This window comes from Anas acuta, chromosome 22, assembly GCF_963932015.1.
Source record: "Anas acuta chromosome 22, bAnaAcu1.1, whole genome shotgun sequence".
In the NCBI taxonomy this organism is placed as follows: domain Eukaryota; kingdom Metazoa; phylum Chordata; class Aves; order Anseriformes; family Anatidae; genus Anas; species Anas acuta.
This window is the reverse complement of record NC_089000.1, coordinates 2856219-2870946: the sequence shown is the minus strand read 5'-3', so window position 1 is coordinate 2870946 and position 14728 is coordinate 2856219. Positions and strand designations below refer to the sequence as shown.

At 37.4% G+C, this 14728-nt stretch overlaps 1 protein-coding gene across 1 annotated transcript; it reads left to right on the top strand.

Moving 5' to 3' along the window:
• The first annotated feature begins 5049 nt into the window (after positions 1–5049).
• Positions 5050–12841, top strand: LOC137843514 (arylacetamide deacetylase-like 4). Its single transcript, XM_068658809.1, has 4 exons — positions 5050–7066; positions 8415–8631; positions 10792–10855; positions 11195–12841. The coding sequence occupies exons 1-4, from the start codon at positions 6884–6886 to the stop codon at positions 11967–11969; spliced, it is 1239 nt and encodes a 412-aa protein (XP_068514910.1). The 5' UTR covers positions 5050–6883; the 3' UTR covers positions 11970–12841.
• The last annotated feature ends 1887 nt before the right edge of the window (positions 12842–14728 follow it).

Here is a 14728-nt window from a genome sequence, read left to right as displayed (position 1 = left end):
AACAGGGCTAAACACATTTCCAGTCAAATAAGTATACTTATTTGAAATCTTAAATGTTTTTAATGACAAAGTTATATCTGGTTCCAGATAAAAAGATTTATATTCCTTGATGTATAATCAACACATATAATTATATACAAAGTTCTATATTTTACATGCATTTTGATAAAAAACAGTTTGCACATATGATTTGTCATTTAATTTAAATCTGTATTAAGGATTCATAATTGATAATGAATTTCTGAGATGGAAGACATTCTCCAATAAAAATGTCACCGTGATTTAAATATGCTTGTTGCATTCTAGTTACTTCTTATTTTGATATTAGAAAAGTGAATATTGCCAAGAAATGTCAGTAAACATTTTAATGACACTGTTCTCCTGAGATGAATGTTTCACTCTATAATTGTTTCCTCTCAGTTTTTATTATACTCTTATATCCTGCATTACAATAATTTATCACGCTATTAGACACTAGTATCATGAATTCTTCAGTACGTTGGAGACATACTGCATCTCCATGCAGAAATGGAAGCATGGGTAAGAAACTTCAGACTTACAGTCAAAACTATCTTTGATTAAATTAATACCTGAAACACTGCCCACACTATGAACTACTCTTGTTCTTGTCAGAGAAATTTCTAGCTCTATAATTTAAAAATAATAAGCTCTTTATCTGACATTATTGCATACATCTTCTACCCACTGCTGGCTTATTTAAACTATAATCAAAAGCAAAGAATGCTGCAGACAATTATGTAAGGGAAGTCTTCAGATAGAATAAGATACCTTACAAACAATGGAAGGATGTTCTGCTATACTCAGCATGGCTCTGTTATTTATATTCAGCATACTGGAAAATAAAACCTGCTAGAACAATCTGAATGCCATCTAGCTAAACTCACAAAATCTTTAAAAAATAATAAGGAAATTTTTACAGGGCTTTTCCACATGGTCTTTCAGAATTAATACAATTTTCATGAGCAAAATAGCAAAAAATCTCCTACATTTTTTTTCCTTATTTCTAAGTAGCCATACATGTATCAGTTATACTGCTAACTATTTTGCATATGGGCAAAAATGACACTAATTTTGAGGCTTACGTCCTTCATTGGCATGGTTTGCAATTTGTCCGTAAAGCTATAGAAGAATACATTAGAAGAATACATACATACAGAGAATGTCAGAATGAGACAAAGAAAAAGGCTGGCAACTGGTTAGGTAATAAGGCCCCAAGAAGACATGCTGAAGATACTATAGATCTTTTCTTTCTTTTATGACTTGACTAGTTGTGAAATAACTGGTAATTTTGAACATTCGGTACTCAAAATAAAATCTCAGCACATGTATTCCTTCAACAAAGTAATAGAGCATGGACAAGACCGGTCCACTCCAGAGGTGTCAACCCTAAATAATTTGGGCAGGAGCCACATTCTAGTCTGGTCTCTAGACTTCGTCACAAAGGAGGTATATCACAAATAAGAGGATTCAGGAACAGATCAGAACATTGTCAGGACATGAAAACGAGTGAAATGCTGAAAAGGTCTGTGAAGCTGGGAGGTCTGGATACTATCTGAATGGCTATGTTTTACGGAAAGATGTTAAGAAAATTAAGAAAGGGAAAGCAAATTGTTGTGCACCATTCCAATCAGCAGATGTCAGTATACAACTGGTATTTCAATGCCATTAGAATAACCTGAGAAACTGCTTTCTGCTCTTGGGCACATAATCTGAGCACCCGAAAGACATTACAAAAGGTCATAGAGTGTTTTAGACTTAAATATTTTTACTGAACCTGCTGCTATGCCTTCAAATACTAAAGCAGTATGCTTAACAACACAGTAGCATTTAAGCCGTACTAATTTCAAGTTCAATTACCTGTTCTAAACCAATTAAGTTACAGCGATTTATTACAGAACTTTACAACTTCAATTATCTTCTGTTTCGCTATCTTTACATTATCTCTTTGTACTACTCTATTTAAAAGTCAATACACAACCGGTATTTTGGAAAATAAGCAGGCAATTAAAAAAGTACTCCAAATTTTGAATTCAATTATTAAAAAAAAAAACAAACATTTAATATTATTCTCTACTTATGATGCACATTCTCCGTAGGATTCTGGTGCTGAAATAAATAGACAGAATCCTGTGAATTGTGGTTTCTTTTATTCCTATCAGTTGTCTTCTACTCGCCCATTACCCCAGTGTTTCGTTGTGTTTATTGACTCTCTTATCGTAGTGAACAGAACAGAACAGAACAGACAGAATAGAACAGTTGGAAGGGGCCTTCAGGGATCAAGTCCCAACTGCCTGACTTCTTCAGGGCTAACCAAAAGCTACAGCACATCAGTGAGGGAGTTGTCCAAATGCCTCTTGATCACCGACTGGCACGGGGCATCAGCCACCTCTCTAGGGAGCCTGTTCCAGTGTTCGGCCACCCTCATGGTAATGGAATTGTCCCTAACACCCAGCCTGACCTTCCCCTGGCACAGCTTTGGGCCGTTTGATGCCATCAGTTAGCAGGGAGCAGAGAGCGGCGCCTCCCTCAGTGCTTCCCCTGCCCAGGGCACTGCAGAGCAACCGTGTCACCTCCTGGCCATCTTTTCTCCAAACTGGACAACCCAAGTGTCCTCAGCCTCTCCTTATAGGATGCACCCTCCAGCCCTTTAACCAGCTTTGTTGCCCCAAAATGCAGTTTGCCCTCGTGGCTGCCAGAGCACACTGCTGGCTCACGCTGCACCTGATGTCCCCAGCACCCCCAGGTCCCTTTCTGCAGGGCTGCTCTCTCCAGCCACACATCTCCCAGTCTGTACCTGTGTCCAGCCCTGCTCCGTCCCAGGTGCAGCATGCGACGTTTTCCTTTGCTGAACTTCATGCCATTGACGACTGCCCAGTGCTCCAATCTAGCTAGATCCCTCTGCACGGCCTCTTGTCACTGCAGGGAGTCAACAGCACCTCCCAGTTCCATCTTTGATGATTACCATCAGCAGCAAACTTGCTGAGGATGCATTCCTCTCCTGCTAACCTGAATATTCTGAGTTACAAGTATCAGCTGGATCTGGCCACAGCAAATTAAGGCTGTTGCAGTTCTGCCATTTACATTCAAACTATTTATGACTCAAGAACACATTTTGGTTTGGTGGCCTGTCGTGAAATGCCAGGTGGAGGTTTTGGAGTGGTTTATTTGGACTCCGCTTGGGTGGAGCAGAGCTCACCCATCCTGAGGTACAGAACTGCACAGCCACCACGGCACACACATCCAAGAACTCATCCACATTTCAGAGCGCTACGTTAACAAAAGTCTTCTGCAAAGTCACCATTTCAAAAAAGTTCCTGCTCTGAATCGTACAACACAAAATCCTAATTGTTCAACACTGAATGCTAAACATCTTTGTTATCGTTTTTATTTCAATTTTTTGACACGGTACAGCTTTTTACTGCAGAATTTGTTAGCAAGTGTTTAAACTGGGAGTCATTTGGAAGGGATATACCTCATAGCAGAACTGAGAGGAAGAAAGGAAAGGGAGGACTTACAGCAGACTGAATAGAAGGCAATGTTCAGTCATGAATGAGAGCAAAATGCACAAGGAGTGGCTACCAATTTGGGTGGGGAGATGGAGATAACAAAGAGGGAGGACACCAAGAAATAGGTAGGAGGCATGCAGAGTGAAGAAAAGAGACAGATCAAGTAACTACACTGCACCTTTAATAAACTGCATCATCTGGTGAGGACTAGGCTGTAATTTCTTAAATCTTGTTATTGTCCCTCTAAAGGCCACAGTAAATCCAGATCCCAGATTGGATGAGTGAGGTGTACAGGTGCGATGAAGTCTGAGAGGCTTTCAGTCATTTGTTTACATAAATCCAGAAATTTGAGCTGGAGGACAGCAAGATTTCTCCTTGGTGAAACTGAAGTTAGTTAAATCGCATTATAGAATCTAATTGTCATACTACATTACCTAGAGTAAATAAACACACAAACAAAGCCAGGTAAATTATATATACAGGAGTGTTTCATTTCAAAAGGTGCCTTAAAAAAAACAAACAAATAAGAAGAATTTAAAGTGGTAACATAGCAGCAACTATTATTTCTGTTTTTAATCTTTCCTTGTAATATTTTTTTCCTTTCTATGTTCTTAGCTTTATGACTTCCAGTCAGTTACTAAACTTGGCTATACGTGGCTGAATCAGTACCTCAGCCATTATATCTAACAACTTTATCATATTTTAGTTATTGCTTGTAGTAATTCCAGTATTACACATAGCAGCTTCACATTAGTCAACTGTTTCCTAACACAGTCTACAATCAGAAGTGAAATGTTTTGCAATATTTTGAAGAAAGACATTACAAAAACAATAAGACCTGATGTTCACGTAACTCATAAGCATCATCTACCCTGACATTTTCGGCTTTATTGGTGTTTGGTTTGAAAGCTGCCTGCCTCTTACACTGAGATGTGTAATTACAACAGATGTGAAATTGGTGAGTTTTATGCATTCTCCATCTACAAAGAGGTCTTGACTGCACACCTATTTAGGCCTTAAAAAAATCAACAGGTTATGCCTGGTGGGGAGGAAAACCATAATACAACAAACCAGCAAAGATCATATTTCTATTGATAGGGATTGTTATAATCCTTCCTCTTGCCATCATTGCTATGTCCATTAGAAATATGCTGAAAAATGATGAAAAGAATGAATTATAGAGGTGACTATCTTCTTGCATAAATGGAGACTCACTGGAAAGAATTTACACTATGTCAATTATGTACTCACCAACTGATATATTAAACATGTCCATCTCCAGCAACTTTAAATTTGATGAACAGAGTATCAATTTTATGAGCTCTGAAGAGTTAAATATTTTATAAGAACAAAGTACCACATGCATGTCCAGGAATACACATTACAACTCCAAACTCCAAGCTGTATCAATTTTATCAAGTTTAGCTGAACCTCTTGAATCTTTAGCAAATGCAAACCAGTTCCTTCTACAAACAGGTAAAGCATTTGGGAAAGCTGGAGTTTGCAAGGAGCTTACCGAAAGAGTAAAAGAATGGATGTATGACAATACATCAGCAAAGAGCTGCAGTTTAAAGAGCTACTGGTACTAGCTTGTTATCCAAGACAGATTTCTGTCTAATGCCAGAAAGAACACTTTTTTGTTTGCAAAGATTTATGGTACTTGTTTCATTGACTGGACTGAAAGGGAAGAAAACATTTCTTTTTGACAATTGAACATCTCAAAATAATTGGAAAAAAAAAAACGCACTGACTGTTAGAAACGTGGCACCCTCTGCTCAACGTGATCTATGAGAGACTGACACCGATCACAGGTAGTTCTGTTCATATACCTGCAGGTACAGGAATGGCTGCCCAGATAGGAAGTATCTATGAACAAGCGTCAGTAGAAAAGTGACATGCAGCAACAGGATTATTTAAGTTTAATTTATTTAACACTCTTTCTTCTTTGGTGCGCTCATAACATCTTGGATGACATTACTGGTAAGGTGAAATGAATTAATATGGAAATTATTGGAATTTTTCCTTCCTTATAGCAAAATAATGTAATGAAGCAGCCTTAAGAGATATTTAGCAGATTTCTAACATGCAATACAAAAAAGGGAGGGCAATATTTTTAAATTGCTTTTGGTTTACAATCTGTGTTCTGATACTGATAAGGAAAAAAAAAGAAAAAGAAGTTGATAAGGTTAGGTCAGAATGAGTGTTGGCCATTGATGGCTGGATATGGTTTCAATACTGTACAATTTGACATTACTAAGACCAACTATATTGCTAAATTTGTAAACTATACAAGTTCACAAAGAAGGCACCAGTCACTAAACCTCAGCAAAGAAAAGCCCTTAATGAGAACAGCTGAGAGCTTGCCTATTTCACAAACGCTGGGGCAGACTTACGTTGCTTTGTCCCACACATTCTTATCTCCACTAGCTAGAATTGTGCAAGTCAGCTGACCTGATTGTTTTGATTTAAATATTGGGCTAACGAAACTAAGGATGAAATCAGTTTTCAGACCGGAATTTCATTTTAAAACCCAGGAAAGGAAAAAAGTTTGGGAACTGTAACTTCATGATTGGGTATAAGATTCTTAGAGGTTAATCAGTAAAAAGGTTTTACCAGAAACAGCAGTGGCTTCAATCTCCAAAGACATCATATCCTGCACCTGGAGAGACCTTCATGTAAGTTAAGAGTGGCACAGCCTAGCACTGATTTTACAGTGACCACTTGTACTCCTACATCAGCATGAAGAGAGGAGTCTACGCTAAAATTTCACAGCTAAGTAAGAAACATCACACAATTAAACAGATCTTTCCACAGAAGCGTATCACAGGTTATATTCTGAGCAAACGTCCTCTTACTTAACTGGGTCTGTGCATTCCACTATTAATCAAAATCAAAAAACGTGCATTTTAATATTTTTCTTCTCGGAGTATCCACCTCGGTGACAACTGCAAGTAGCCGCACATCTCTAACGTTAACATTGACAGCTGTAATGTCCCCCCATAATAAGCCCACAACAAACAGACAGACGATCTTCACATGTGGCCCCTGGAAGGTTATCTCAATGGCAGTGAAAAGCACATGATATAGATCAATTTCATACATTTCAAATTTCTCCTTTTATACAAAGTAAACATCTCCCCCTCCTCCTTTTTTTTTTCAGTGGAAGGAAGTGTTGCCAATAATATCATTAGCAAAGAAGGGTGGAGAGTATCAGAGTATTGCAACATTAATAAACTTATTTCTGCTTATAAACCGAGTGCTTAGTCTCCTGTGAAGACAGACACATGAGAAACACTTGAAAAACGAGGCTTTAGATAGAACAGGTTTTTTTTGGAGTTCATTTCCATGGAAGAGAAATGGCATTCATCTATACAGGTTTAGCAATAATTGGAATGGCTTTCTTCTCTCCTGTTATAATACCAGCACTGTTCCTGGCGGGGTTATTATATGACTTTTTCAATTCAAAAATGCCACCTGGAATTGACCAACCTCTAAAGCTTCGGTTTTACCATTCCGTGATGATTACAACCATGATTTCGGTAAGTTCACTTTCTTAATACTGGGGATTTCTTTTTTGTTTTGGTATGATGCTTGGGAGCTGGAACATAATGGCATAAGAAAAAAACAGTAAAGTGGCAGCAGCAATTCACCCGCCTGAAACCTGTAAGCACTGATAAATGAACCAAATGATATAATTTCTTATGTGGCTAGTTCAGAAAGTAGGATATAGCCGTATTTATGAACAATATGTTTGGGTTTTTCTCATTCTTTAAAAATGCATGTGTGTCAGTGTCTGTATTTACTCACATGAATGTAACATATATCCAATATATCTACTCCATAATATAAAGACAAATTTCTTCCAAACTGAAAGCAGAAATTAATTATTATGGAAAAAAAAAAAAAAAAAGTAAAAATGGGAGACCTTCAGATTCAAAAATTCTGGAACTTGTTCATCCCATCTTCTAAGTCATGCGGCACTTCCAGTGTCATAGGAACTTTGTACAGATTTGTAGAGAGGAAAAAAGAACCAATGTAAAAAAGTTGTTAGTGAGTGTGTTACACCACATTCTAGATCTACATACGTTAGTCTTAAACCAGGAATTTCCTTGGGCTAAAAGTGACCACTGAATCCTCTTAAGAGTCTGGACATTTTCCCCTACAAATACCACAGTCTTTTGACATTGACTTCAAAACGGTTGATTTTAAATTTAAGATATTATGTTGTAGCTTGAATATAGTTTTTTGTTTTCCACTAAGCTTCAAAAACTTCTTCTCTGGGCAATTAAACTTTCTTTGTATTTTTTCTTACAAAATATATAGTATCTTTAATACAGAAGATAATAAAATACTTTCTAAAATGTTGCCCTCTTCATCATAGCTTTAAGAAGTAAAAGCAACCGCTGGTGTTTGTGTACATAATGAGCCTACAACTCCCATACATTTTAGCAGGGCTCCATCTATAATTTAACATCTAACCCTCTTTCACCACCTTCACGCCACCCATAGTTGCTTATGACACTTATTTCCAAATCAAAACTTATTTTACTCCTTTCCCCCATATTTTCAGCTTAAATACATTTGTAATTATTTTTCAGATTCACAAAAAGAAACATGCAAGCATAGATAATGATCAAGAGGACAACTGCTTATGCAAAATGGGGTTTGCTGTGTTTCTTTTTGGCAATCTTCAGTGACACTCAATTCAATCAAACCAATTCAAAGATTTCTCAACAGTCACCATAACTCCACTGAAGGAAGCACTGTCTCCAGTACCTCTTGAAATACAATACAGTAAAATAATCCCAAGATTATTATTATTATTATTTTAACTAAAGAGAGTTGGAACCTTTCATGCTAATTTGCTGAATTCTTTCTTTTCAACAGGGAAAGATTTTGGAGAAGCTAGGGGTCTGCGGTGATTTAACCGTATTGCGATTTGTGCTGGATGGAATACCACCATGCAGAGATTCAAAACTTCTTATCAAGGATCTCAAAGTAGATGGGGTACCTTTGAGGATTTATCAGCCTAAGTGGCCACCTACTGGCAAAAGAAGAGGAATACTGTATTTTCATGGAGGCGCTGGCACATTTGGGAGCATTAGTAAGAAATCAGCAAGTTCTATTTCTAAAATCAAATCTAAACCTTTACCCTTCAGATATGTGTCAGTCCTTTCTCTGGTGCTTTTGCTGTCTTACTTTAAGAATTCAAGAATCAAAATGAAGCATACATAAGCTTTAATACATGAGCATTAAAAATAAAACCAGTTTAGGGGAGTTTGATTCTTGTGATTCTACTGCATAAAATAAATGATTTCTTGTTCAGAAAGGGAGACAACTCTTTGATTGTCTCAGTGGCTGCCTACTCAGCCTCTTAACTGTTCTGGATCTCTTTTTGAGCAACCAAATCTACGTGGGCTTTTCTTGGAAGCCAAGGCACCTAGCATGGAAATCTGAATGTCATTCCAAGGGTCATACAGGGAAGTCTGTGGGTTTTGAATCCTTTACTGATTCAAAGGGTAAGTCTCCACTTGCACAGTGTTGGACAGACTTCAGTTCCCCACAACTGAGGTTGTGAGCCTACTTGGCTTGGTTCAGCATCATGTAGAAACAAAAGCTTATAATAATTTAGGTCCCATTCTGCACTGTGGCAGAAATAGTCTACCCTCATTTCACTGCACAGCATGTAGTCTGGGTGGAGGGCCAGGCTGACACCAACTGTGATGCTTCTAGTTCTAGAGCTAGATTGGGTAGTGGTGAGGACTCGAGATACAAGCTTCCATGATTTAAATGAACAGTGAATTCCTTTCACTGGAAGAAAAAACTACCATAAAGTCGGACAGTTGTTTTTCAAAACACAGTTACCATTGCATAATCTGCACATTAAAGGCGCTGTATCATAATATGTCATGGCTTAATATAATACCCATACCTATACATTGACTATATCTGCATGTGACCTTTCACTTGAATTCCCTGTCATATTTGATAACAGGAAAACAACTAACATAATGATACGTTTTTAAAAGGACTTGCAGACTAGAAAGCCTGAAGTCCGGAACTGGCAAATTAGCAGAAGCTACAATGCGAACAGAATTGTTGAGCAGATAAATATGAATTACTCCTTAAAATCCATGCAACTTATATAAAATGAAGCTATTCTTCATGAATCAATTTAAGCTTTTCATATGAGTCAGCGAATAAATGAATAAAGGAAACTGAGCTGATAAAACTTTGATTCCCAAAAGGCTCTCTTAAAGAGGCTACACACCCATGACACCTGAGTGATGATCCTTTACTTAATAAAAACTGACTACAAGGTGGAAATAGGATAGCTTTTAGGAGGTTCCTGTGAGATTCCCATAAGGATCTGCACTGGGACCAGTGCTAACCAGTGCTATTCAAACACAGAAAAGCAGTTGAGAGGTGATAAGATAAAAACTCCTGCAGTGCAGGTAGTGGCTGGCTGAAAAAGTGCAGACTGCCTTTAAGATGTCAGAGGATTAGGTAATAAAATGGTAGGTGAAATGGAGAGCAGAAGTCAGACAGATGGGCAGAACACCCTAACATTATAGATAAAACAATGACTAACTACTTCGCAGGAAGCTGATTTTGCAATTATGTTAGAAAATTGCCTGAAAATGTTGACGTAGAGCACAGTAGCAGTCAAAAAGAAAATAAAGTGCCATGATTTTTTATTAGGAAAGGAAGATAGGACAAAACAGGAAACCTCTTTATGCAGCTTCAATAAATCCATTATGTATTTAAATACTGCATACTGCTTAGAGTTCGGGTTCCCATACTTCAAATGGGATCTAACAGTACCAAAAAGAGTCAGTGAGAGGCTGTGTAGATGATGAAAATGCTTCTTACAAAGAATAAGTGAATATACTAAGTCTCTTCAGACTGCCAAAGATGGATTAAGACAGAAACACTGAATGCCTACAGAAAGTCTACAGAACCATCCCAGCCTACAGAGGGTGGAAGAAAGGACAGGTATCTGGGGAGGGAGGAATACAAAGAAACATTCTGATCAGTTAGGAAAGCTCAAGCCCTGGTAGAATTACATCTGGCCAGGGATGTCAAGGGCAACAAGAAAGGCTTCTGTAGGTGTAACAGCGACAAAGGGATGACTAGGGAAATTGTGGGCCCTTTTGGGAAGGAAACGGGAGACCTGGTTACCTGGATATTGAGAAGGCTGAGGTACTCAGTGACTTTTTTTTTGCCTTTCTAAAACATAATTTCTGATAAACTTTGTCTTTAGGAGCCTTTGAAAGAATATGCCGCTATATTGCCAAAAAATGTAACTCAGTGGTTGTGTCTGTTGGGTAAGTGCTGCTTTTACATAAAAATATTTATGGTAACACAGCTTACAACTGAAATATTTCTGAAAAATATGTTGGAAATATTTACTATTTTAGATGGTGTTCTCCATTTATGGCTTTAGCCTTTAATTTAATTTAGAAATGTGCTTACAGGCCAAGTATTCTAAAATAGCTGTACACCATTACTTCGTGTTTCCAGTCTACATGGACCTAAAAACAAACATAAACTTCAAAATTTAGATAAAACGGCCTACCTAACTACCATACCCATCAACCAAGAACAATGCAAATTAAATATTTATAATTACTTTGACAATAACCACAATGTCTTTGACATTTCAGTTATCGTTTGGCTCCTGAACACCCATATCCAGGGCAATATTTTGACTGTCTCAATGCTACCTTATACTTTATGAGGAATTTAGAAGAGTATCACGTGGATCCTGCTCTCATCATCATTAGCGGTGACAGTTGCGGAGCTAATTTTGCTACGGTTATTTGCCAAATACTGGTAAATAAAAGGGATCTCCCAAAAATACGCGCACAGGTCTTACTTTACCCAGGACTACAGGGGCTAGATTTTCATTTGCCTTCCTATCAGCAGAATGCTAGAATCCCCATGTTGTATCGGAAGCTAGTTATCTACTTCTGTTTTCGTTATCTTAATAGAAAACCATCATTTCTTGAAGATATCCTACAAAATTGCCATGTTCCTGAGATTATGAAACTGAAATATAAAAAATGGATAAGTGCTGACAATATTCCTGATGAATTTAAGATTAGAGGCTACATACCGCAGAAATCCACTTCATACAAACATGAAGTCCATGAAGCAGTCAAGGAACTGTTAGCAATAACATTTTCCCCCCTTTTAGCCGAAGACTCAATTATTTGCCAGCTCCCTGAATCCTACATTGTGACCTGCGAGTTTGATGTGCTTAGAGATGATGGACTGTTATACAAGAAGCGATTAGAGGACAATGGCATTCAAGTGACCTGGTATCATTCTGAGAGTGGTTTTCATGGAATTTTAGCCTTTTTTGGCTATGGGATTTTTTCCTTTTTATCTGGAAAAAAGATAATTGATAACACTGTGAATTATATAAACAGTCTATAACCGTATTTTTCAGAAAAATGGTGCAAGTCTTACATTATCCATGGTGTATACTTGGCAAAGAATGCAAACACGTTCGATTTATGTTTTCTATTTTGACTGCATGAGGAAGTGTATTTAGTACTTTCTCATTTCTCCTGTTACTCTCAAACAAGTGGTAAGATTATTTAAAACATCAGCATTCTAGAAAACATTATTATAAAAATGCAAATAAAATCAAGCACCTGGCACTGTTTCACTTCACCTCCAGCAGTTCTAGTACCTCGGCACAGCTGGCACACATTCAAGGCAAACAAGAACATCTCTTCCTGAAACTTCTTTTGCAGCCCAGGAATGCTGAAGACAACAGCTGGGAGCTACTTGGACCCTTGTGGGAGCTCAGAGATGGTAACGGTACCAGATGGAGCACAGTATCTCTGAGGTTCTGTGGAGTCCCATGTCAGATAGTGAAACTGCTGCTACACATTTTAATTTCTAGGGTTAGCTTGCACAAAGACAACGCTTTTCTTGAAATACAGGTGTCTGTCTGGGACAGACTTTCTCCACTGGAACTACTACAGGTTTGATTTTATTTGGAACTTGAGAAATGATATTTTGTTTCGGAATTTGATTCTTAAACTGGAATCCCTACACTTCAGTGAATGTGCACATGTTAGGGGAGTGCAGAGATGAACCTTCTTTCCCTTCTGGTACTCTTTCAAGATTATTTTACGCTTATCGTATGTGTTTATTAAAAGAGTTCACAGTTGTATGAAGGTAGAGAAGCAGAACATTATCTTATCAAGAAGCTGTAATGTCACGGCAACTTTGTAATGCTTTCATCAATAACAACAATAAAAACTAGCAATTCAAAATAATCCGTTGAAAGAGTAAGATAAATTTGCTAAACTCAGTAATAAACTGTACTCGGTAATAAACCTAAGTAAACTCTTCTTGGTGAAAGAAGGAATGCAACACAGGCAGAGTCAACTCAGTGCACAATAATAAACTTATCAAAGAATTGGTCTGTTGAAAACTACCGTGTATAGTCACCTGACTGTAGAAACATTACAACTCCAGAAGCACCACTGGATAGGATTTTTTTTAAATCAGTATTAGGTTGTGTTTTTCTTTTTTTTTTTTTAAACAAAACAGGTGCTTCCATTTCAGAGTATTATATGATGAGCATCTGATCTAAAAAACACTCAACTTCTCACTAGAAAAAAATAATGAAAAAATGTTACTTTCTAGAAAGCTTTCTAAATAAAACATCATGGTACTTTTCCCCATCATTACAGTTTAACTGAAAAAATTATTATGGCTGCCTAATGAAGTTAGAATTTAACTTCTTTCATTTTCCTGCAAAACTGCGATTTCGACAATGTTCTCACATCCTAGTTGTTTGAAGAGCTGCAGACTCAGATCCACAGCTAAACCTCAAGTGTCATTTAAACAACTGCAGCTCTCCATTAACAAATTCTACTCTGCAGCAAGTACAGCATAAAGCAGCATGACTTGAAACTACTTCATTTCTGACTAACGAAGTCATTTTATGACTTACCTTTTGCTCATATGGGAAAGCATACTGACTTCCTGAGGTTTACCTAATATGAAGTAACCTGACCATGAGTCTAAACTCAGCTTCCCATGTTGTTTTTCTAATCCTGTTCTGCTCGCTTTGCCTGACCCACTAGAAGTTAAAAGCCTGGTCACTGATCTTTCAGCACATTTTCTAAAGGAGTTCAGTTCACATATTGTCAGTATATATTAACTATTTATTCAAATAAATTACAAGTTGTGACAAACAGCTCCTTGTTCCAGGAAATAAATTAATTAGAATAACAATATAAAAAAGAAGAAACTAAACCATAAACATTTATTTAAACTAAAATTTCCACCCTGCCCTAAGGGGAAAAAATAAAGCACTACTCCTAACAAAGAGAACTTCTGTTTTCAGCTAACTTTTTAACAAGACACACACACACACACAAAAAAAAAAACAAGCAGGAAAAGCTGGCCAAAGAACTATAAAGCTGTGAAATTTCTTTGCGTTAACAATGATGAAGACATGAAAGTAGGAAAATAGACACTAGAAAAGATCAGAGAGGAAAGAGAAAGAACAAGTGACCAAACTCCTTACACAGGCTGTGATAATTCCAGAGAGGTTGGAGAAGCTTAAAACCAACTGTAATTGTGTGTTAAGAAATGGAGGATGGGGCTAATTGCAGTGTAGTCTTTGTAGCTGATGTCAATAGGAAGCATTCTTCAAGTTGCGCTCCAGAGAGCTAAGCCTGAGAAGAGCTAGGCAAGAGGAGTTTAAAAAGCCAGCACCACAATAAAATTGTAGTAGAAGGATGGAAATTCTTTGTTAGACAAAAAAAAAACAAAACAAAACAAAACAAAAAAAAAGCATGGCTTTCTGGAAAGGCTGATATAATACTGAAGTTATGGTGAGGTTAAAAGATATCCACTTAATTTCATTTCCAATTTTCTGAACTATGTCCTAAAGAATACGAGCTAATTGCTCATCTAGTCAGTATAGACTGAAGTATCTCAGTTTGAATTCAAGGCAAAAACCTGACCCTTCTAACAACCATGAGATGTCTGTAGTTTTGTTCTGTGTGGTATCAGGACTGATGCACAATTACAACAGGAAGGCTGGAGCTGCTTAACTTCTTGGCAAGAACAAGCCTGCACTCTCACCTGGAAATTTGTGAGGGATTTTTATTTTAAGATAAATTACGTTACATGGAGCTTTTTCCCGTCAGGAACTGCTGAAATTG

Bases quoted from the DNA above. Each gene is read 5' to 3' on its own strand.
- LOC137843514 (XM_068658809.1), top strand. From the start codon at position 6,884: ATGGCATTCATCTATACAGGTTTAGCAATAATTGGAATGGCTTTCTTC. The intron at 7,067-8,414 runs GTAAGTTCACTT...TCTTTTCAACAG, and splicing joins TGATTACAACCATGATTTCG to GGAAAGATTTTGGAGAAGCT. The intron at 10,856-11,194 runs GTAAGTGCTGCT...TTGACATTTCAG, and splicing joins TCAGTGGTTGTGTCTGTTGG to TTATCGTTTGGCTCCTGAAC.